This window comes from Papilio polytes, unplaced genomic scaffold, assembly GCF_000836215.1.
Source record: "Papilio polytes unplaced genomic scaffold, Ppol_1.0 DF824135.1, whole genome shotgun sequence".
NCBI classification, from domain to species: Eukaryota; Metazoa; Arthropoda; class Insecta; order Lepidoptera; family Papilionidae; genus Papilio; species Papilio polytes.
In genome coordinates, this window is record NW_013525069.1 from 3,430,514 (window position 1) to 3,454,927 (window position 24,414).

Below are 24,414 nucleotides of genomic sequence, written 5' to 3' on the forward strand. Positions count from 1 at the left end.
CAAATAAAAAACTTAAACCTATACTGCATAGAAAACATATTTTGATTGATAAATTTTTATTCATTTATAACAGTATCTGCAAATAACTGTTTTGACCCAGGTTAGCTAAAATCAATAACGTCGTTAAAGAAGAATTGGACGCGATATTACGAAGTAAAATGAAATCACATCAAAAAGCGATCAGAAATAAAGTAATATTAGAGGAAATTTCGCGACAAGTAAGTTATTTCAAAATGAATCAAAATAATTTTAAAACTTTTACTATTACGCGGTCTTAAACTCACAGGCAACTCTTGTCTCTATGGGTATTCGTTTAAACATTATTTACACAGCTTTAAAGGTCTGGAGGTCGTACATATCTGAGAAACATAACACATGTTAAAATGTGTGTGCCATATATCATAATGAAAATATACATAGTTAAAGTCATAATAATGCAGCAAAATAATTTAATCGACAGGTTACAGTGTGGATTGATACAGTATTGGATGAATCCGAGTGCAAATTATTAGAAGAAAATCTTTTAGGTAATAAAGTTTTAAAAAAATCTTAATTTCATTCATATTTAATCTTACTCTTACTAATATTATAATTGCGAAAGTTTAAATGAATGGACGTTTATTAGTTTGTAGCTTAAACGGCTGAATGGATCTCGATAAAATTTGGCATAGATATAGATAGACCAATGGGCTACATGCTTTTGTTTTTTTTTTATTTCACGAGGAGGAGTCGCGGGCGAATTTAATGTACAATAATTAAAAAAAAAAGATTTATTACTACGATTAAATCAATGAGGAAAAAATGTATTTTTTCAGACCTAGAGGAAGAGGAAGGACCTGTATTAGATTTAATTGACGACTTAGTGGACGAAGTTCTGGTGATTTTTAATTATTATTTAGATCACTTTGGTAACACTGATATCATTAGCAGATATTTTCCAACATTTATACATTATTCAATTTCAGATCACATGTGTGCCGCCTATAGTTGAGCCTGAGGAAAAAATATCCGAAGATGACTTATCATCACATTTATCAAAGAATAAAAGTACCGAAGAACTCAGTAATAATACAACAGAAATAAATATTAACGAGTTAATTGTTGATATCTACACTAATGTATTAGAAGACGCAGAACAGCAAATTCTAGAAAACCATGATTATTTACTATCTGGGGAAATCGCAAATGATGAGCAATCGGTAGACCTGCTTAGTATTCGTAGTGACAGTGATCATGTTTTAGATAACGTTAGAGGAGAACTAAATAAGCTAGTAGATCAAATTATAGATAACTTAATTGCTGACAGTACGTTTAAAAATGAAACATACATCGCTGATGAAGAAGCGATAGAAACGATTTCACAACTTGAAGAAAATACTAACAATAAACTGCAAGTTACTGAAGATTCTGGATCACAAGAAAATAATGTCAATGGAGACGAAGACTTAAATATAACTGAACAATCAGAAATATCCGATGTAGATATGGAAGACAAAGGAGATGACCGAATAATTAATGAATTAGACCATGAAACAATTGAAAACGACGTCGATAAAGGAGACGACCCAAAAATTAATGAATTACAGAATGAATTAATTAAAAACGAAGGCATAATTAAACAAATAATTAATGATTTATTAAATACTGGTGTTTTTGGTTCTGAGCCAAGTATATTAGATGATAATTATACGAAACCAAATGATACAGAGGTCGCTAAGCAAGAATCTCTAGGAATTGAAAATCAATTGAATAACGAAAAAGAGGACTTACAAAATGAAGCAGTAGTAAATGATAACGAAAGTAAACAGGAACGACAGGACTTTACCCAAATCGAAGACGAGGAATACGAGGAAAACGGAGATTTAAGTTTATCAGATAAAATCAATGAAGGAGAGCTAATCGTTCAAGATCTTCTACTAACAATTTTAGAAAACTTTGCCCTCGAATCTACGCTTGATGAAAGAGAAACAAACGAAGAAAACAAAAAAGTAAAATTTTCAGCTATTGATATGGGTAATAAAGTTTAAATATCATCGTCAAGATTTTTTTTATTCAGGATGCTTTAGAAGCTAAGTAGAAGGAATAAAAAGGTGTTTAATTATTATTTTCTTAAATACATTATCTTTTTCAGACATTGGTGTGAACAAAAAATTATTATCAGAATTAAGGTATTCATTTGGTTATTTAACTAACATACTTTTCTCGTTTTACAGAATACACTTCATTTGATTTCGTGGAAGTTATCCTATCGTGATTTCTCTTTCGTAGAACGTTAATGTAATTAATTTTTTGTTGTACAAAAATAGTTTTTAAATATATCTTACTTATTCACAGTAGCCAGCAGTTGATACTACAAAAACCGTCAAGTGATTACTTAAACTTTAACATCGACTTCGCTCCACCAAATGAAAATTTACTATGTAAGTGTATTTGTTACAACTAAATATTACATTTAAAACATAATTTAAATGTTCTTTTACCACTTTCAGCAAATGCTGATGAATCGTGGCCACAAAACATTGCCCTACCTATAGTTAAGGTAACTGCAAGTGTAAATAAATCAGTTACATCGTTAGGTAAAATTTTTGAATTAGATGAAAAACGGATATCGTCTGAAAGTAGCTATGTATCCTCACAAAATTCAGAAATGCTAATAAATGTACAACTTACTTCGATGTCAATGGGTAACAGCAATATCAACGATATGTTACTTGCACAATTTCAGAATGAAAGTAAGATAGTAGGAACAGAAGAAAAAAAGAAAAATGATAAACCACAGCGTAAAGTATTTGAAGAGAAGAAACAAATTAAAAAAGAAAGAAAAGTTAGCGAAACGAAATATGATATGAAACCACGAGTCATTGATAAAAATAAATTGAAAGACCAAAAGGGGAAAATCCCTAATAAACCTGTAAATGTTGATAAAAAACCTGAAAAGATAATTGTTAAGACAATCAAAGACAAAGAAAAACCAAGAAAAGATAATAGGTTGTTGAAGAAGGATAATACACCGAATAAAACGGAGAGAAAAAAAGTTTCCGACAAAAGAAATATTGCGAAGAACAAAATTAATGAAAATAAAACTGGTATTAAACAATTGAAACCTGAAGATAGTGTTAAAAAAGCGGAATTAATTACTGAACCTTTTGACGTAATTTCAAAGGAAGACAGAGGCGATGGTCTTAAAAACGGTAAGTAAAAGAAAACAGATATTTTAATCCCTGACATATTATGTCGCTTATATCGTAATAGCTTACTATTATGTAATCAAAATATAACAAAACAAACCGTAAACGAACGAGTAATTTCAAAAGGTAATATATTTAATGCAACCCTTACATTTACAGAACAAAGACCAGACGCGTACTCATGTGAAAAATTCTTCTCGTCGGAACAAAAAACAAAATTAAACCAGAATGGTATGCATTTTAAGAATATTTCCTCTCTTAGACCTTTTTCCACTAAGCGTCTCAGGAGACTAGAATGTAAAACCAAATACGTAACCACTGAACAACAAAATCTAGCGGTCATGTATGTTTTAGGCAATTTTTTTATAATAGGAGAAATATTGAATACCGCTACATTTAAATTTAACTGTTATATCAATGTGATATTTGTAGGTATACTAAAAATAGATGCATACGAAATTTTAAAATGGTGCAAAGGTTTAGAAAATGTTATCGAAAATTTAGAAACATGGAGCTCTTGGATTAATTCTACATGCAAATGTATTACATATCTCAAGCAAAGAGGTAAATATGTAACATGTAAAATGTTTATTGTTATTAAAATTTGAATTAGTTTATTACAATATTACATAACTCGTATTATTTATACATTTAGGAAGTTACAATAGTTTAAAATCAATCGAAAAGAATAGAATGAAATGGAAAATGTTGCACAGAAATATCAAACAAGACACAATTTTATGGAGGGATATGAAACAGCGTAATCTGGATGGATTAAAAAGTTATAAAAAGTATTATCATGATATTAAGGTTAGAAATTGTTTAATCTATGATAAAGGGTTACTCATTATCTTTATATCCCAAGTCTAGGGCCATAAGATTAGCAGTTCTTAACTATGTAATTTGATCCAAGATAAAAGATGATCTTATTTAGTGATATTTTGTGGCTCTAATTTTAGTGGCAGTTCTAAATGTTTATAATTCTCTGTCCGATTTTGAATTAACATTATTTGTTTTAGAATGGTGCAACAAAACATCAAGTGTGTGACTGCTGTAATAATTGTCAAACAAAAAAATAATAAACAAATAAGAATTTATTATGGTATTCATATTTTATTAATACAAGAAACTTGTTCATTAATTCTTATTGAATAGGGATTTGAGGGTAGTTCTTATTTTAAATATCACTTATAGTGAACAGTTATTTGGTTGAAGTCATACTTCCTGATGTTGCCATCTCTACAAGCTGCCAGAATCCATTTACCGTTAAATGCTATGTCTCTTATTCCATCACAGTCAGATCCAGTAAGTTGAACTCGTATAGCAATGTGGGATTCATTCATAGAGAACACTGTACATGTCCCATCCTGGCGACCCACTATAAACATATTATTGACCAGTGTTGTCAGACTTAAGATCGGATTATTAGATTCATGTAATTCTTTTATTATAGAACCATCTTGAAGATGTGTAAAAACAATCTGAAAATTAATTAATCAATTATTGCATATACAATTATTTTACAAAAAAGAGGCGTGATTTTTTTTATAATGTAACAGATTATTATGAAAAAGCTGGCAAACTTTTTAAGCAGAACATACCTTTCCATTGCTACAGCCAGCAATAATAACTTGATCAATAATTATACAAGCATTTACAGAAGAATCCAGTTGAACTTTGTATAATTCTGTTCTCTTGCCAACATGGGCACAGATAATTAACCCACTTTCATAACCAGCAACTAGCAATTTGTTGCCAGTACCAATCTAAAAAAGACAAGATAAACAAGATTATATTAATTGTTTTATAGTATTTCTTAAATAAGTTGTAATTAACACATAAACAAGATCTGTTCAGCTGTTTAGGCTACAAATTCTAACAAACATCCATCCATCTAAACTTTTACATTTATAATATTAATAAGAATTACCTCTCTATCATTGTCTATGGTAACTTCATCAACAGAGGTGGTTATAGCACAGCAATTGATAGGTCCATGCCCTTCCAGAATATTGTCAATACATCTAGACTGACCTACATCCCATAACTTTGCTGTGCCATCTCTAAAAAACATGCACTATTAATAGTTATGTATCTAAAGTGCCCAACAAATAACAAAATTGTACATACTGTGACACTATTGTCTACATTTGAAATGTTTAAAGTCATTATCTATACTAATCTTATAAAGAGCAAATATTTGCATTTTTGTATGTATTTGTAATAACTCAAACACTACTGAGCTGATTTTAAAATTCTTGTATCATTAACTAGCTACATTATAGGTAAGGCACATGAGCTACATTTTTTATTATTTTTTTTTAATTTCACACAGAAGAATTCATGAGTGACAGCTAGATTACTATAAGTTTAACATGTTCTTTGTTTGAATTTAAACATATCTTACTTGCTAACACTTAGGACATTTCTGCCTTTATCAATAATAGCTAAATCTGATATGGACATTTTATGACCAATCAATGTGACTGGATTTATCCCACTCTCTGCAGACCAAATCCTGCAAGAACCATCAGCTCCGGCTGATATCAAAACCACATTTGATGGAAATAATCTGCATTTATACACTGGTCCACCATGACCTTTTAAATCTAAAAGGATCTCATCTGAAATACAAGAAAAAATAGAGTTAGTATTTTGCTTAAAAGAGATTATTTATTAAACATACAAAGTAGTAATTTACCAGTTCTAGTATCCCAAACGATCAGTTTATCTTCCTCACAAGATGAAACTGCTAAAGCATTTTCACCAGAGCTAATTGATAACAAGGCTTTTTTATGTACAGTATGTGTTTTGGTTGGAGCAACAAATGCCACCTTTAAGCCTGAACCTAAATGCTTTAAAACAAGACTCAAATTACTATGAGAGACATATTGATAACTATCTGGACATTTTATTTGTAATTTTCCATCAGCTTGATTAACTAAAGTTTTTATTGTGTCATGGATGCTGGTTTGATCTTTACATTTTGATGATATCCAAAATTCACCTTTCATAAGCCTGTAAAGAAAAGTAAGAAATTAAATTGAATCTGTGTTTTAAGAGTGAGTGAGATAACAATATGTTTTGTATTTGTTTTCGCAGTGGAAACCTTCACTTACAATGACATGACAGTTACAATTTTATCTTACTAATATAAATGCGAATTTTTATGTGGATGTTTGAAATGTCTGGCGAAATATTTCAAAAAGGCTAAACGAATTTCGCTGAAATTTGGCATACGCCGGACTGTGCCGCGGGCAATCAGATAAAAGTTATTACATCTTAACAACATTTAATAAAAATTCTTACCTCAGAATATCTATCCAGTCGCATTGTATTGTAACAACAGGCAAAGTATTTGGCATTTTGTTATTGAATTCTACAAACCGGCAAACATTAAAATTTCATATCAATACTTGACTTCAAGTAACTTCAACTACAGCTGTTTCTGTGCGCAAGATGAAACTTTAATGCAGTAAAATTGGTAAAAACAAATCATGTAAAACCATGACTCGCAAGTATTCGAATATAAAGTTTAGAATTATATTAATGTTGATTCTATCTCACTTTGACTTTTCTCTTCGTTTCTTTATTGACATTTTAAATGTCAAATGTCAAAATCAATAAAATCCACAGATTAGTTATGTAGAAAAATGTTAGTTGACCTTTTTAACTTAATTATTCACAAGTTTTGTGTAACTACTCCAGTTTGTCCGTTTTTCTAAAACTAAGAACTAAGCTAAAATTAAAGCGAAAGGCTTAGGAAATAATCAATATGTTTGATATTCACAGTTATGTCAAAATTAACTGTCAACTTTCGCGCCATAGAGTAGTTCAGATGTAAAGGTGTAAGATGTTTTATGAAATTCTAAAAAAATTAAACATGCAAGTGCAATGCAAACACGCTTTTGTACTTTTGTAGAATATCGTAATAAACATTAAAAATATGGAGAATGTTCAAGATTTATTTGATTGTTTCGAAGATAGTGCTGAAGACGAAACAATTGAAGATGAACTTCCAAAAGGCGTCTTGTTAGTAGCCCTATAACCTATTAGTTGTTTACTTAATTTTGTTATTTTTAATTGAATGTTATCTTATTTTAGATCTGAACCTAAAAAGGCAAAAAATCCAAGCATTAAGCGACCGCACGAGCAAGTTGAGTACGCAGATACTGCAGAGACAAAACGACCAAAACACGATGAAGAAGAAGACGAGGCAGATCTCCTTGCTGACTTAGAGTAATGAGTTCTTTTTCATTTACCGAATATAACAATGGGCCTTTCCAATTTATATTAAGTTTAGATTATTTGCTCTTTTATGCCACATCAATACTGAAGTTGAGGAGAATAATTGGCTGAATCTACACTGTGAACTTTAATTTAAGAAAAGTAAAAAAATAAATAGTTGTGACTTGAAGAAATTTTCATTACAGAACTTTTAATTTTTCAGCTTAGATGTTTTAAAATCTCGTATTGTTATACATACCTTGGAAACAAGTGATGGATGTACACATGAAGTGGCTGTGCCCCCAGGCCAAGAGTATGTCCCACTGGCGCCAATTTCAGCAGAACCTGCTAAACAGTACAGTTTTATACTTGATCCCTTTCAAAAAGAAGCTTTATTGTGCATAGACAACTTGCAATCTGTTTTAGTATCGGCACACACTTCTGCGGGGAAAACTGTTGTGGCTGAGTAAGTCCTACAATGTGTTCTTTTTTAAATAATAATAAAAGGCAGGTCTAAAAATCATTTAAGAATTAGTTTTTCCAATATGCAGTAAATTCACATAGCCTTAATAACAAAATTGTTTTTGTAATACTTTATCACTAGTGTAGTATATTTAAGTTTTTTGATACTCTTGTTTTGTTTCTAATAGATATGCAATAGCTCTTTCATTGAAGAGTAAACAAAGGGTGATCTATACAACTCCAATCAAGGCATTGTCAAATCAAAAATACAGGGAGTTTTCCGAAGAGTTTCAGGATGTGGGGTTAATCACTGGTGATGTTACAATCAATTCATCTGCTTCATGTCTCATTATGACCACAGAGGTAATTATTAAAATTTTTTGTTTATATGACTTTGCTGTCTATTTTTCTATTATGTCAATGATATAGAATTATTTGGATGTAATAGTAGTGTTCCAATGAATTAGATTTTATAAGCTTTTAAGTTTAGTAAAAATATTTTTTTGCAAAATAAAAATTTTTAATTTTTGCATTTCAGATTTTAAGAAACATGCTGTATAGAGGATCCGAAATTATGAGAGAAGTTGGATGGGTTGTGTTTGATGAAATTCATTACATGAGAGATAAGGAAAGGGGGGTAGTATGGGAAGGTAACTTATTTTTTATTTATGTCTTTTATAGATGTATGGCCTTACTATTTTTGCAAATTATGGTAGCCCTTTGCCTTATCAACTCATATTAAGAAAAGACTAAAGAAATGTCACTACTGAGATATTCATAGATAAATTTATTACTTAAATTTTTTTTATATGTTTTAGATGGTGTATGTTTTTTTTTTCTTTCAGAGACATTGATCCTCTTGCCAGATAATGTTCATTACGTGTTCCTGTCTGCCACTATCCCCAACGCGCGTCAGTTTGCGGAGTGGGTGTGCAGGTTGCACTCGCAGCCCTGCCATGTGGTGTACACCGAGTACAGACCTACACCGCTACAGCATTACATATTCCCTGCTGGCGGTGATGGTATACATCTGGTTGTTGATGAGAAGGTAATTATTTTGATAAAGGTATGAAGAGTTTTATAGAAAAGAGAGTGATAATATCATTGATGTTAAAATATATATACACACACACATACTATGAAAAAAATATTAATTAAAATATATGCTTATGTATCATAGATTAATGTCTAAAACTTGGAAATATATACAAACAAGTATATAGTTTCACTAACAAATAAATTTTGAAACAAACTTCTCGTAAATTCAACTTCTCTCCGTAACACAGTCAACAATACAAGAGTCAAAATTTTTATGGTCTTAATATCTTCAATCGTTATCCTTTAAATTTAGTCTCAATGTTTGAACAATGTCAATCAACAGGGTCAGTTCAAAGAAGATAACTTCAACACCGCGATGGCGGTACTCAGTAACGCGGGTGAGGCTGGCAAGGGCGAGCAGCGCGGCCGGCGCGGCGGCCTCGTGCGCGCCAACAACAAGTCCAACATATTCAATATTGTCAAAATGGTCATGGAAAGAAACTTCGCACCTGTCATCATATTTAGTTTCAGCAAGAAAGATTGTGAAGCATATGCAATGTTGATGGCAAAATTGGACTTTAATACCAGTGAGTAAGAACTGTTTTATATATTTCAAGCAGTGAATCAATAAAAAATCAGATTAAATTTCGATCTTATATACTCTTTACAAATGTATTTAAAGTTCCTATTTTTCATCAACAATTAAGTCCACATTTCTCAGATATTTCAATTTAGTACAAATATTGTATCGAATATTAAACACTTTAGTGTTTTGACTATTGGATTGTAAGTGCCACTTACAATCTCACAAACGTCAACATTTCAATGCAATTTGGAGTTTAAGACAAAATTTAAATGTCGTTTCAGTAGTTGCCGGTTTTTTAACAAATAGCAAATAATTTAAAGTTTATATACAAAGAACACATTTATTTTTTGGTATATGTCAAATATGTTGTTAAATTAACAATTGTACAATGAAAGTTGAAGAGAAGAAGTTGGTGGACGAGGTGTTCAGCAACGCGATGGACATCCTGTCGGAGGAGGACCGCAAGCTGCCGCAGGTGGAACACGTGGTGCCGCTGCTGCGCCGTGGCATCGGCATCCACCACGGCGGCCTGCTGCCCATACTCAAGGAGACCATCGAGATACTCTTCAGCTTGGGACTCATTAAGGTACAGTCGGTGACGTTTGTTCCCTACCCATAACACATATAGCTGGTACTTTAGACAACCACCAAAATTTCCAAAACACAAAATCATACTAATATTATAAATGCGAAAGTTTAGATGGATGGATGGATAGATGGATAGATGGATGGATGGATGGATGGATGGATGGATGGATGGATGGATGGATGGATGGATGTTTGTTAGAGTTTGTAGCCTAAACGGCTGAACGGATTGCGATGAAATTTGGTATAGATGTAGAGGATAGTCTGGAAGAACACATAGGCTACTCACTTTTGTTTTTTTTTAATTCCACGCGGACGGAGTCGCGGGCGAAAACTAGTATTGAATAAATTTTATTAAATTTATTTTTATTTGTATTGAATTTTAAAGTTAAATTTAAAATCTAACATAGGTCAGCTAAAACTTAGATTTTGAATAATAATTGTATTGTTTAGTCACTCTATTACTCACTCTATGAACCACAGGCTGCCACTTGTTGTAAATGGAGCAACTTTCGAGCAAATATCGGATTTTATTTTTAAGGTATCTGAGCCTTTATCAGCCAGTGATGGGGGCAGGCTCTTAATATATTTCCTTTGTTGATTTTTTGATGCTATACAATCTTTTTCAGACAAATAATATTTATTATTTACAATTAGACTCTCAAACCTGTCAGCAACATGTTAAATTATAATTGTGATTTCAGGCACTATTCGCTACGGAAACATTTGCGATGGGTCTCAACATGCCGGCCAGGACTGTGGTGTTCACTAATTGCCAGAAGTACGACGGAAAGGATTTCAGATTTGTAAGTATTACTCACAGTGGCAAATTACGTTTTATATCTTTTCTGTCATCCATACCCTGCCTTTTGATGTCCCGTTTATTTTATAGCCTGTTATTAATTTAGCTTTATAATAGGGAATATATGATTCAGTACACTAGTTCGGGAGACTGTTCAAAGCAAAGAATCAAACAAAGAACATTTGATCCCAGAAATAGTTATGGTTCCTGTGGGATACATAAATTTAATTTTTCATGTACACTCAATATTTTGCAATAATTCAACATATTTTAATGATTTTCTGCACATACTTACAAAAACTAGAGTAACACATAGGATACGTTTCATTCCCGAAAAATGTCAGGTTCCCAAGGGATACGTAGGTTTTTGTTTTAAAAATAAATTGTTTCTTAAAATCTGTTTTTACGTACTAATAGTATGTTCTGTTGATTTCCAGATAACTTCAGGAGAATATATTCAGATGTCAGGTCGCGCGGGACGGCGAGGGTTGGATGACAAGGGTATCGTTATCCTCATGATAGACCAGAAGATCACGCCAGCGGTCGTTAAAACTACCGTACAAGGGAAAGCAGACCCTATTAACTCCGCCTTCCATCTCACTTATAATATGGTATGTTTTAATATTAAGTACTAACTATTACCGTTTCTGAAACGACATTTATATATGTGATATTGTTTTGAATTGACATTTAAGACGTCTGACAGATTGTAAGCGGTGGTAACGAAATTAGGATTCGTTTCAGTAATCTGCCGTTATTCGAATTTTGGATAGTATCTCTTGGTTTGTCCTAAAGTTTTAGATATGACTAAATAGGGAGAAAGATAGAGGGGAATACAAAATGCTAATAACTGTTATTTTAATTTAAGGTACTTAATTTATTGCGAGTGGAAGAAATAAATCCCGAATATATGTTAGAGAGGAGTTTCTTCCAGTTTCAAAATCAAGCATCTATACCAGATCTCATAGACAGTATGTATTGAACATTATTTAAAAAATATGTTTATTTTTTTTTAATGATTGTTATCTTTTCCAGAGGTGAAAGAAAAACAGAAGCAGTATGACAAGTTATCTTTAGAGCAGGAAAAAAGTATAGCAGAGTACTGCGGGACACGAGCACAGCTGGACCTGCTCGGTGCCAAGTTCCGAGGGTTCATTACACGGCCGGAGTATCTCAAGCCATTCTTACAGCCCGGCAGACTAGTTAAGGTACAAATGTTTCAATTTAGAGGATTTTTTATTTAATTTTTATTTGTTATGCGGTTCTTACTAATGTGTTGAATTCGGTCAGATGTAAGGTCAGAAGTTTTATTGCATATTTGACGTTTCAAAATTCGTGTTTTAAACGAAAATGATTACTTTATCTATGCACGTTTCGGGATTGGAACAATTTTTGTAGTTAAAAAAATCCATCTTCACAGTTTTAGAAATATTTTTTTTTTACTATTTAAAAAAATTATGGTTGTATGGGGTATTCATACGAATAAAAGTTATATAAAATATCTGTCTCTACCAATCCTATATAAAGAAATGTCTGTTTTTACCATAATTACATATATTTTTGTATTCGTACATTTTAACAATATCTGTTACAGGTGAAAACAGAGAAACACGAATATGACTGGGGTATAATAGTGAATTTCAAACATAATACATCTAGAGGCAAAAAACAGAAGGAGGAGAACCCTCTTACAGCGGAGCAGGTTATTATTGTAGACATACTGCTGCATGTCAAGAAATGGGACCCTTCTGATCTGGATACCAAGTTCCCATGTCCTCCGGGAGAGGTAAACAATTTATTTATACTATTTATTTAAAAAAAAAAATGGTTCTATTGTAGAAGACAAAGATGTAATTGTATATGTTAGCCCAAAAGATCTAAACGTAAAACCATAGTCAACAAATTAAACTGACTGTAGCGTTTCTTTATTAGTTTTATAAGAATAGTATAATAGTAGTAGAAATTATTTATAATATGTTTCGTGTATACGTGCAGTCTTCTCTTTATGTGCTGTCTTAACTGCCAACTGTCACTGTGTTACACTAATTTTTGTTCAAATTTTTTTCTTGGATGGATGGATGGATGAGTTTGCAAAGTAGAACTCTGGTTCTCGATGAAATTTGACACAGATGTAAAATATAGTCTGAAAGAACGTATAAGCTTACTAAGTTTTGTTTTTAATTTCATTTTGTGTTGGTTAAACAGATTTTTATGTATCTATCAAGTTTTTAAAATAATTCTGTTCTAGGCAGGTGAAGTAGAGGTGGTTCCGGTATTACATACATTAATAAATCAAATAAGTTCCCTGCGAGTGTACTACCCCAAAGACTTGCGGCCGCCGGACAACCGCAAGTCAGTGCTGAAGACTATTGGAGAGGTCAAAAAACGCTTCCCCGAGGGACCTCCGCTACTTAATCCTATCAAAGATATGAAAATTGATGACCCAGTGTTCAAGAAATGTGTGGAAAATATCAAGATATTGGAAGAAAAGTAAGTTTTATAGATATTGTGATTTTTGTGGACTAAATGCTTACAAAAAATGTGGATTTGACATATGCATTGCTTTAAGTTCTAGCATTTGCATATATTGTTTTCTATATATTATATTTATTATATAAATATATTTTATATAAGCAATAGACCACCGGAATTCGCCAAAACAGCGAAGCGAAAATACCCATAGACATTAGAAATTCTAGATTTGTTGCTTGCCTTCAATCAACTGTGTAGGTGACACAGAGAAATGACTTTTCCCCTACCTTTTTGTGTTTCATCCCCAGACAAACCCACTAAGCATTCCTTCCTTGTACGGTGAATGGAAGAGGACTAAAATAGCTTTTAATTCTTGTATTAATTTTAGACTTTACGAACATCCATTACACAAAGACGAGAATAGAGCCTCGTTAATATCTGCATATGAAAAGAAGCAGGAGTATTTAGAGGAATTGACCTCAGCGAGGGCGGAGCTGAAGAAAGCCAAGAGCATCCTGCACATGGATGAGCTGAAGAAGAGGAAACGTGTCCTGCGACGGCTGGGGTACTGCACCACCTCCGATGTGATACATTTGAAAGGTCGAATAGCCTGTGAATTAAGTAGGTATGGATTACACTTTTTAAGTAATATGTGGACTCTTTGATTTTTTTTTTCATGTCAATAATAGTTATTTTAATATTCCATAGTGACTAATAACAGTAGAATCACTTATTATGTAATTAGTGTTTTTTTTTATATAAATTTATAGTCTTATAGGAATGTAAGAGTGTATAATAAATTAAATGTAACACTATTTATGAGGTTAATACATTTTTGCTTGTTACTAACATTATAAATGTGAAAGTATAGATCGACTGAATTTTGTATAGACTTAGATCGTATTCACAAAGAACACTTAGACTATTTACTTGTGTTTTTTCATTAATTCCGCAATAACAGAGTCGCAGGCAAACGCTATACAATTTGTAAACGATTTTTATTTAGCATATGATTATGGTTTAACAACAAAAAGGTTTAATTTGTGTCTATGGCCATAAAAATGTAACATTTCTCTGTTACTTTTTGAACTGTCCTACAAATGTAAAAGTTTAAATTGATTGATGTTTCTTATAGTTTTTTGTCTAAACGACGGAACAGATCTCGAGGAAATTCGTCATAGATATAGAGTAGTCTTTACACACATAATTACTTTTTTAAAATTTCGCACGGGTGCATCTTTTTCATAATATTAGTTAAAGAACACAAAAAAGACACAAATATTTATTCACCAACTATCAGTGCGGACGAGCTGCTGCTGACGGAGCTGATCTTCAACGGGGTGTTCAACTCGCTGTCGCCGGAGCAGAGCGCGGCGCTGGTCTCTTGCTTCGTGTGCGACGAGAACGCCTCCCAGGAGTCCAATACTGGCGAGGAGCTGCGCGGCGTGCTGCGCCAGCTGCAGGTACACACACTTCAGGAATAATTGCCTTCTTCATACATTACAACCAAGTTTGAAGGTGACCTTGAACTTCAATGTCCTCTTACACCATTGCGTTGCTAGCATACTCAAAATTAAACGGCTATTTAAACAGTGTTTTACTGCAGTATGCTAGAAATAAATTTTATGGTTTCTTCATACAAAATATTTGCACATATGAACTGGTTGTGACGTCACACATATTCAAATAACCAAGTTTGAAGGTGACCTTGAACTCCGAGATCCCCTTACACCATTGCGTTACTAGCATACTCAAAATTAAAAGGCCATTTAAGTAGCACAAAGCAGAATTCTAGAATTTTTTTTTCTGGTGACTTCCTACAAAAACCATATATGAGGTGATTGTGACGTCACTGGTGTTGCGCAGGAGTTCGCGCGGCGCATAGCCAAGGTGTCTATCGAGTGCAACATGCAGCTGGACGAGGACGAGTACGTGGCCAAGTTCAAGTGCACTCTCATGGACATCGTGCTGGCCTGGTGCAAGGGAGCCACCTTCCTCGACGTCTGCAAGATGACTGATGTCTTCGAAGGTCGGTGAATAGTGCGCTAATTTATACCTTAACGTATAGGGAATAAGTGTTCATTTATAATAAGTAACCAGTTAGATATGTCTTAAGAAGTTAATGTTCTTGTACTTTTGTTTTACCGTACACTAGCTAAATAAAGCATCTTTGACAATATGAAATTTTTATTTTATTGTTTAAATTTTGTAAAACTTTTAATTGCAAAAATCAAAATTTAAATGCTTCAATGACAACTAAGGCCCTTGACGTTGGTTAAAAATTGTTTATGGGTAACCATGGCAGCATTGTATTTTAGTCCTTTTTCTGCATGGCGGATTTTTTTCTATTAATTTACTCCCTAAGTTTAATAGCGTGAAAATGTATAGCCTAAAACATTTTGTAAAGTGTATGGCTTTATATTAGAAAGTGTTATTAAAAATTTTAGTAAGTGCTGACAATAAAAACGCAACAGTATTTCAGACTCGTCTTACGCAATTTTCCTACATTATATTATTATTTGTATGAAAATACCATGTTCACTTTATCTTTGACTTTTTTTAATGTTTTAGGGTCAATAATAAGATGCATCCGTCGCTTGGAGGAAGTATTACGTCAGTTATGTCAGGCCGCTAAAAGCATCGGCAACTCGGACCTCGAGGAGAAATTCTCCTCAGCGATCACAATGCTCAAGAGAGACATCATTTTCGCCGCCAGTTTGTACATGTAAATGTACTATGAATTAAGACATAAATTAAGTGATTTAATAAATAATTTACAATATTTTGACTTTCGTTTTAATATCTCGCACCTTTATTGATAAGAATTAACTGAAAATGTACAGTTTGGCATTTACAAGTATGAGATGACAGAGAAAGACGTCCTATCTGTTTTATTTTCATTCTTTGACGCGAGTTGAATTATTCGTATTCCCGCTTAATTGTCGTTTATGAAAAAAAAAACAAAAAACATAGATTTTGATTTAATTTTTTTTATGAACAAGAGTTGCGATGTTTCTGATTAAATGTAAGAACTACAATGATAGGGGCAATAGTGGTTAGTCTCCAATCTTACTAATATTATAAATGCGAAAGTTTAGGTGGAAACTGTCCAGTTTATAAGAGTTTGTAACTTAAACTACCAAATGGATTTAGATTAAATGGAATAGATGTAGAGGATAGTCTGGAAGAACGCAGACTACTTACTATTGTTTTTTGTATTCCACGCTGATTGAGAAGCTAGTCAAATCATAAAGTGTTAACTGACAGTAAAAATTATGCCTTTAGTTTTAATTGTGTCGTATACTGTATGTAAAAGGGTTTAATCAGTTGAATATTTCCAAATAAAACATCATCACAATGTTATAAGAGAACTTTATTGTAATTACGGTATATCTATAGCATGAATTTGCAAATAACAAAAAGAATAATAGTATTTCACTAGAATTACACTATATAACCATGTTCAGAGTCGTCCGCGCCCAAAATCACAATAACTATATCATTTTTTATATAATCATTAAATAATTTTTAAATAAAATCAATTTTGAGAACAACTAGATATAAATTTCAAGACCATCAATATTAATGTATAAATTTTTATTATTACTTCTAAGAAGCGTAACGAGATTACTGTTGAACATTTTTAAAACGAAACGATAAAATTCAAAATTTATCAAATTCGAAAATCCCAACATTTAACTAAATAAAAAAATAAAATGTTGTTTCTGGACAGGCGTTAACACAGTTATAATTCGATAAATAAATACTATTCTAGTTTTAACATAAAATTAAAAAAATAAACATATTTAAGCTTAAAAAATCGTACATCGATAGTGAACGTGGCTCTATTGTAGACATCACTTTACTTAAAATTATCGTACAAATAATATTTTTGATATGTTATAAAGGGATCGCTTTTAATGTCCGAGATTATTCTTGAAAAATAAACTATAATTAAATTTTTATTCTTGTTACATATTAAACATTACTAATATCCCTCATCGTAATATATTTAAATGTTTCTGATATGAAATTTTATAGGATTTCTATCGCGTATAAGATCGACGAAATATTAAGCACAAATAATATTCAATGATCACTTTCCTCTCTTGAAGTAACTTCATAAATTGCTTAGGCTATGTTTTTACTATGCACATGTATAGCCTGTGTATAGTTACATAACGTTAAAACATCGAGATGAGCTTAAAAAGTCAGCGTCACACATAAAGTATGGGATAAAAATTGAATTGGAAATTACATGTAGTTTGATGGACTGTATAAATATTTTTATACCACACCTAATCGACACAGCGTCTCTTATCCGGACATAGCACTACAACTTATTTTTTAACCTAAATATTTTAATGATCACACACTAAAAAGACAATCAAAACGTCCCCTTTAGAACAAATACAGTATAATGAGATCACAAATGGAAAACATCCAAAAATCCTTAATCTATAGTCTCATTTGGTGCCTGAATTGATATGTTCAAAAACTAAACGCGAAACGAACTCTAATCCTGTCTATTTTGCGTAACTAAACGAGGTATTTGTTTTATTTCTATACTTACATAGAATTAAAACCCGCTAAGTGCGCCCGCAGCGCGGCTCCCGAGCTCCTATACTATAGTAAGTATAAATATGCTATTATTATCGTATAATACTTAAGTTACAGTAAAACACACGACCTGCGCGCTCGACTGTTATGGAAGACTCGTCGCTTACTATGGCAAGGCCAGCGAGACAAGATAAATTATATAAACCAACAGAAAATTGGTCTAACATTTCAATAACCGATAGAGAAAATTATTTTTCATGATACACTAATAATTTAGTAGACCATTCTAAAAGTTCTTCAATCTATGTTTGTTTAAATTCTTTATCTCATATCGGTAGCTTCGCTATAGAAACATTTTCAATACTTTACCAGTCGCTCGCCACACAATAGAAACAAACTCAGCTTCGTAATGTATGAATTCATTTATACAAAATGTACACAATCCAAAAGCGCCCAGATAATTCTGTTACAGAGGTTATGAAAATCTAAATATTGTTCTACATGATGGAATTATTTAAAATATCAGTAATATACCAAAAAATTACCAATACTGATGACTGGATGCAGTAGAAGAAAATTTAATATGGGATAAAATTATACAATTTCAATGCTTGTAAAATTTAACTAAAGAAAAATGTTTATCTTTCATTTCCATCTTAACCTATATCCAGCATTCGTTACCCGGCTCACCGCTGTCCACTGATTTTATTTTTTTAATTTATAAATGTCGATTCCCCAAAAACCGTGTAGTTAGCAGTGGTTGTGGTTTGGCACACGAAATGCGAGAACTATTCATATAAAAACCTTCAATTATGTACTATTTCAGTATATTGCATGTCCGGTAGTGTAAAATTTTTAATTATCACATAAACGCGATCAATTAATTTAAAGACAGTATAAAAAGCTGTGAATTTTATCTAGAAACGTTTATTGTTTAACACTATTTTTAATAGAACATTTATTTCATGGACAACAGCAAGCTGTAAGGTTGACGGTGATATGGCTAATACACGAACACAATAACATGAGAATTGAATACGATGACGTCATACTGAAGTCATGAGTTATAAGTGCAGTTGCCTCTCATGTAATCGTGATCACGATTGTATGAAAATCATTTTAATCCTAAACATACATTTATTTGATTTCGGTACAAACAATTCGTAGTTTAACTGCAATATCTAGCCCCCACAATCCGGTTTCAAGTATAAATATTAATAAATAATTCTGGGATCTGAAATATAAAAGCGTACCAAATAAATTAAGTACATAGTATGCAAATTATACTTATAAATATTAACAGTAAATATCTGACTCGAACCATTATTTTTTTAGCGAAACACTTTTCAATAATTTCTTAATAGGCCATTAAATTTAGTAAAGATATTTACAATAATGAATAAATTGTGTACAATTTCAAATTACAACATTACTAAGATTAGATGAGAAATTGTCTAACCATTTAAGAACAAGACTGGCCGGAAAAGGCGGCGCCGCGAAAACATCTTGTAAAAATGAATAACATTATTTTTATAATAATAATTATTTATATCATTGAAATACATTATTTGTCATAAAAAAACAAATAAAGCTTGTTTTACCTAATCTAATAATACCTTCTGTATCATATCGAAAATACGCAATATCTAAAAATGTTGCTAGTCAGTAAAAGATTAATTCAATTTATTTATTAACCATTATTATTTATTTTAAGAGTATTGTCATTGTTGTTTCCGTTCCAGAAAATTCTATCACTACTTTATTTAGACATCAAATTGTTTTTAGAAAACAATTATTGACGAATAAATATGCTTAAACACAACAATATTTAAAGTTTATAATGTCCTAGTAATTAGTATGAAATAAAAATATTTTGAAACAATAAATTAGTAGCGCGGCGTCGCTTCGGCTGAATTAACAATTTACAATATTATGTAGATACACTGGCACACACAAATGTAGCAAAGAAAAGTAACTACAAAATATTACAAACTTTATACATTTACATCGAAACTAGGCGTCTAAATTACTTTCTCAATAAATTTGTATGATAGACACTGAAAAAAATTGATTATGACTCAACATAGGTATATTTTTCTAAAACTGTTTAAACGATATTATAAATTTTACATTAATTTACCTTTCAATACCTATAACATTAGCTATAATTTTTAAGATCTTTAAGTTTGCGATAATCTTCAATTAAATATAACAAGATATTATTTTCTTTACCTACCTAATGTTTAAACGTATCGTTACAATAGAGATGACGACTTAACGGAGAATGGGGAGATTATTTCGAATACAATATTAAATCTAATCGAAGTTGGTTCCTGTCGCGGGACAAGAAAAGTTCACTTGGTCGGACCAAAACTTCAGTCGATTGTATCGATGTGCCGCGCGCTCCAGAGGGGCACGCTGGCGCATCTGCACCCTCTCACAGTACACACGAACCGTCCATTGCGCACCTAAACAATACTGATTTACATTTTAAATGGCGAAGCTCATCAATGTCTTTGTTGTGGCGAATCGAACCATTCACGATGTGTTTGACACGTGTCCTAAGCCGTGTGGTGTCTAGTAGTGCGGGCAGCCCGCGGGCGCGGCCGGGCGGAGTCACGTGGCGAGCGCTAGCCACGTCGCCACCGTCAGCAACAGAGCGCTCAAAGGTCGGAACGATACACCGCGCCCACACGATTGAATTTCAATTTCCTAGGGAAAAAAGGTCATGGAGTTGAGAATAACTCAGGTTTCGGTTGAAAAGATACATGAACGGCCAATACACGTAAATACCTCGGGGTGGTAGGAGCCGCAGTGCTTGGGGCGGCGGCGGTGCGCGCGCGGCGCGTGGCGGCGGCAGGCGGCGCGCGGCGGTGCCTCGCGGGCGCGCACGTCCAGCCGCTTGGCGCCGCACGGGCACAGCGTGTCCACAACTAACAGGATCAAGTTGCTGTGAGGGATCTTCTGCACGCTAAATGGCCTATGGAAACACACATTTTTTTTAAAAACACACATTTTATTTAAAAAAAAATTAATCATCACAATTTTTATTCTTGCCATTTATTTACAAAGGTATTTTACAACTGATACTACTAACAAAAGCAAAAGTTGTAGCGAACTCACCTTTCGCAACCAGAATTGTGACAATTAGTGAGTTTTCCTTTCAAAGGCTGCGCGGTGTTGAGCCGCGCCGACTGTAGGCTGAAGAGCTCCGCGCTGGTGTCGCAGGGGCGCACGGCGGCGGAGCGCGCGGCCTCGCGCGGTGCCTCCCGCGGGGGGCCCTCGCGCTCCTCCCAGCCCTCGCGGCCATCACGACCCTCCCGGCCCTCGCGGCCTTCCCGTCCTACAGCTGTCCCTCCCGTCCCGTCCACTATGATCTCATAGGGGCCCGGGTCACGACTTACATCCTCATATTCGAGATCCTCTTTTTCGTAGTCTTCGTAATCGGCATCTATAAAAGTACAAGAGAAGGAAGAACATGTAATATTTATTATGTCTAACATTCCTTATGACTACAAATTGCTGAACTTAAGCTGCCTGTAAAAAAAGTATTTCTGTTACCCAAATCTTCATCCGCATATCGACTGGAACGAGCGTGGGTTGGCTGCCACAGCGGGAACCACGCAGTCAGCAGGGTCATGAGGTACCCTCCCACCCATGAAAAAGGCTTCAATGGCTACGTAAGAAAGGTTATTTAATAGATTAGATTCTTAATCAAATCTAAATATTGTGCTTACACCGAGCAATCTGAACAGTAATGTAATGTAAAAACATTGATTTCCTAGGTTTTCAAACAAAAAAGGGTACTTCATACCGTTAATTTATTGCTATTTCCGCTGAAAGGGTTCCTTGAATCGGGACACCTTCCCTGGTGGTCGTGCACTGTGACCTTCTTGTAGATTCTGTCCTGCACCAGAGAGTCCATGATCGTGCCGTCCACCTGACCGAAGAAGCGGCCGGTCTGTGACGTGTCCTCAGACAGGATGATGAACCCGTTGTCGTCTAGGATGTAGCAGTCCAGTTCGTCGCCAGCACACGTCTTCTTGCAAACGCTACCCGCAGTGCACTGGAATAAGATTTAGGAATAATAGAAACAGTCAAAAGTACAAATACAAGTATAAAATGTGGAATATGATTTTCATCAACTTTACATTTATATTTTCAAGTTGAAAACGCTTACCGTAGAAGTGACATTAAGGAAATGTTTGACCAATGAGTCTAGTTGGAAGTGCAGGCCGACGACCGCGGCGGGCGCGCGGTGTCCGCGGGACTCCACGAAGACTGCGTGCGTGGCCATCACGTGGTGCGGGGGCGCGGGCTCCGAGTCCGCCTCGCGGAAGGGCACCGAGAACACGAAGCTCTCGGGCTCCACGCCGTGCTGCTCCACCGCGCGCTTGTACCACTCCGAGTCGAATGCGCGGCCGTACTTCTCGCTGAAGTGTCTATACAACCCCCGGAAAAACGTAATTTTATTAGCTCTTTATCAATGATTCTAGATTTAGGCACTAAAATCGAAGAAGTCTTAACTGTTCTTTGCAACTTTTGTTAAATTTCTTTTTTATTTGAGACTAGATACGATACATTACTAAGACATATGTAAGTACTGATAATTATAGAAAAGAAAGTTATACGAAGTTATTATGTTAATGTTTACTCACGGCTCTGCGGATTCCGAGGTGCGTGAGGCGTTGGTATTGTCTGTCCACTTGAGCAGACCGCTGCGAGTAGCCACGAACGACAGCGTCACCACGAACTTGTGAAAGCGTCCTTGTCTGCAAAGACAATATACCTTAATACCCGCTGCCGAATTTGAGTATAGATATACTCAGGTCTTTCCTTTAAAGGTTTTAAAATATAATTTGGTATTTCCCCATATAATCTTCAAAAAAGTCGACAAAACAAATACATTTCTATTACTTGATTGTAGGAGGATTTTTCATCTTGATGTTTCTTAAGCCGTAAACTTCACATTGTTATAGATTCAATTCCCAATAATAATATGTATGCTCCTATTTTATTCTCTTAAACGACGGCACTGTACTCCTACTGCCATTAACCGTATAAAATTTGTCAAAAACATTTTAAGCAACTAATCGGATTTTAAAGTTTATTATTTCAAGCATTTATAATGAAATTAAAAATATACAACAATGAAAACTCTTATTCCTTGGTGGCTGGAAAATACAAAAAACACAAATATATCGATTAGTACAACATTACCTCAATCCTCGGTAGCTATTGTTTATATTACGTAAAAAATTATAAGACAAACAATAATTAAAGAGTTCCTCGTGATGATAACATACAATGGATTTTTTTATTTTCTTTTTCTTTCACTTAGCGACTTGAAAGGAATTTATCTAATGGCCAGTGATACGTCTGATTTTCAAATACATAATTATATGAAGATTATTCAACTATTACGTTGAAGTGATTTTTTATGAATTAGCTAGAAAATATGATTTTGAATCTTCAATATAATGAAAATATGTTTCGAACATAAGTAGGATAGAAGTTTCTAAAACAGTTAAAGAAAGGGGTTATAGTAAAGAAAAGAGATCGAATATTTCCTGTATGAACTCTATACTAATGAATTTCCTTTAAAGATGACTCCGAACTAATTTATACGATGTCTCATTTAGTCGCTAGCAAAATTACTAACACGACTACTAGGAAGTTTACTAAGTTTTTTACTTTACCTTGTCAGTAGAGCCATTAAAGTCGCTATCGGGCTATTGTGACAAACACATCGAATTAGTGAACGAAATAAAAAAAAAACAAATTAATGTGCTTTAAACGTGATTTATGTGCTTTCATCATGCAAGTGTTGCAATTTTAAATCGTGTGGTATTTGTTGATAGAATTAATTCCGCGTTATCCATTGCGCGGTTGCTACCAACGTTGGATTTCTTATCGCGTTATCGGAAATCGTTGTATTGTGTGCATGCATGGTTTACGGTCGTATACTTACTGGGAGTGATGGTTGGCATGTCCAGTGTGAGCGTCCAATTCTTTTATTACCATTGCGTCCCTAACTAAGGATTGAACTAAAGTCTTGTCACCTGTAAAAGAAATTAACAATTGCAACGGCTCCTATAATAAAACGATTGATTCCCCTAATACCAATACGGACATTTCTCGATTCTTAGGACGCGTGCACACCTTTAACTAAACGATGGCACAACTGTTTAGTCTCGCTTTGATTCCTATGAGCTTACATAGTGGTGCGCACACTACTACATTTTATAGTTGGGCAACTAAACAGTTTATCGGGTTTCGAAACAATCGACAATCGCTTAACAGTTGTCCAATAGTTTAGTAAAAGATGTGCGCGGGCGCATTAGTTTACGTTAAGTCGTTACTTTATTAATTCTCTGACTAAATTAAGAGGTTAGAAGAAGTCGTTTTTGATTGACTCTGGGTCAACTCTGATACTTCTTAGACTTACTTTAGATCTGGAATTAAGTCATTTCTCAAACTATTGTCTTTTTCTG

General features: G+C 33.6%; 4 protein-coding genes across 7 annotated transcripts in view; 2 read left to right on the forward strand and 2 right to left on the reverse strand.

Moving 5' to 3' along the window:
• The first annotated feature begins 9 nt into the window (after nt 1-9).
• Nucleotides 10-4,285, forward strand: LOC106099300 (protein PFC0760c-like). 4 transcript variants are annotated; one of them, XR_001225371.1, is made up of 10 exons: nt 10-218; nt 461-527; nt 816-877; nt 966-2,090; nt 2,335-2,420; nt 2,490-2,539; nt 2,726-3,191; nt 3,348-3,419; nt 3,621-3,752; nt 3,844-4,285. XR_001225371.1 is itself a non-coding variant. In XM_013277809.1 (5 exons), exons 1-5 carry the CDS (start codon nt 159-161, stop codon nt 2,227-2,229), a joined length of 1,335 nt encoding a protein of 444 aa, XP_013133263.1. In that variant the 5' UTR covers nt 10-158; the 3' UTR covers nt 2,230-2,281. The 4 variants fall into 4 exon arrangements, 2 of the variants coding, with proteins under 2 accessions (XP_013133263.1, XP_013133265.1); XR_001225370.1 differs by having other exon boundaries at nt 2,490-3,191; XM_013277809.1 differs by lacking the exons at nt 2,335-2,420; nt 2,490-2,539; nt 2,726-3,191; ... (1 more) ...; nt 3,621-3,752; nt 3,844-4,285 and adding an exon at nt 2,132-2,281 and having other exon boundaries at nt 966-2,013.
• LOC106099301 (proteasomal ATPase-associated factor 1-like) lies at nt 4,265-6,797 on the reverse strand. The gene is made up of 6 exons (XM_013277812.1): nt 6,498-6,797; nt 5,890-6,206; nt 5,596-5,812; nt 5,119-5,251; nt 4,790-4,954; nt 4,265-4,669 (listed from the first exon to the last, which is right to left on the reverse strand). The coding sequence occupies exons 1-6, from the start codon at nt 6,551-6,553 to the stop codon at nt 4,373-4,375; spliced, it is 1,185 nt and encodes a 394-aa protein (XP_013133266.1). The 5' UTR covers nt 6,554-6,797; the 3' UTR covers nt 4,265-4,372.
• Nucleotides 6,798-7,019: 222 nt separating this feature from the next.
• Nucleotides 7,020-16,145, forward strand: LOC106099312 (superkiller viralicidic activity 2-like 2). Its single transcript, XM_013277824.1, has 18 exons — nt 7,020-7,220; nt 7,293-7,427; nt 7,639-7,881; nt 8,066-8,240; nt 8,416-8,527; nt 8,723-8,925; nt 9,259-9,502; nt 9,897-10,087; nt 10,791-10,892; nt 11,326-11,499; nt 11,757-11,859; nt 11,924-12,096; nt 12,483-12,674; nt 13,137-13,378; nt 13,749-13,985; nt 14,661-14,823; nt 15,227-15,389; nt 15,932-16,145. The coding sequence occupies exons 1-18, from the start codon at nt 7,135-7,137 to the stop codon at nt 16,087-16,089; spliced, it is 3,096 nt and encodes a 1,031-aa protein (XP_013133278.1). The 5' UTR covers nt 7,020-7,134; the 3' UTR covers nt 16,090-16,145.
• Nucleotides 16,146-19,288: 3,143 nt separating this feature from the next.
• LOC106099368 (voltage-dependent calcium channel subunit alpha-2/delta-3) overlaps nt 19,289-24,414 on the reverse strand; it is a 32,865-nt gene continuing 27,739 nt past the window's right edge. Inside the window, exons 17-24 of the mRNA XM_013277898.1 lie at nt 23,892-23,982; nt 22,579-22,692; nt 22,101-22,362; nt 21,735-21,986; nt 21,482-21,596; nt 21,044-21,371; nt 20,714-20,900; nt 19,289-20,632 (exon numbers count right to left, since the gene is read on the reverse strand). Of these exons, the coding sequence (XP_013133352.1) occupies nt 20,537-20,632; nt 20,714-20,900; nt 21,044-21,371; nt 21,482-21,596; nt 21,735-21,986; nt 22,101-22,362; nt 22,579-22,692; nt 23,892-23,982 (1,445 nt within the window). The 3' untranslated portion in view covers nt 19,289-20,536. The remainder of the gene's footprint in view (nt 20,633-20,713; nt 20,901-21,043; nt 21,372-21,481; nt 21,597-21,734; nt 21,987-22,100; nt 22,363-22,578; nt 22,693-23,891; nt 23,983-24,414) is intronic.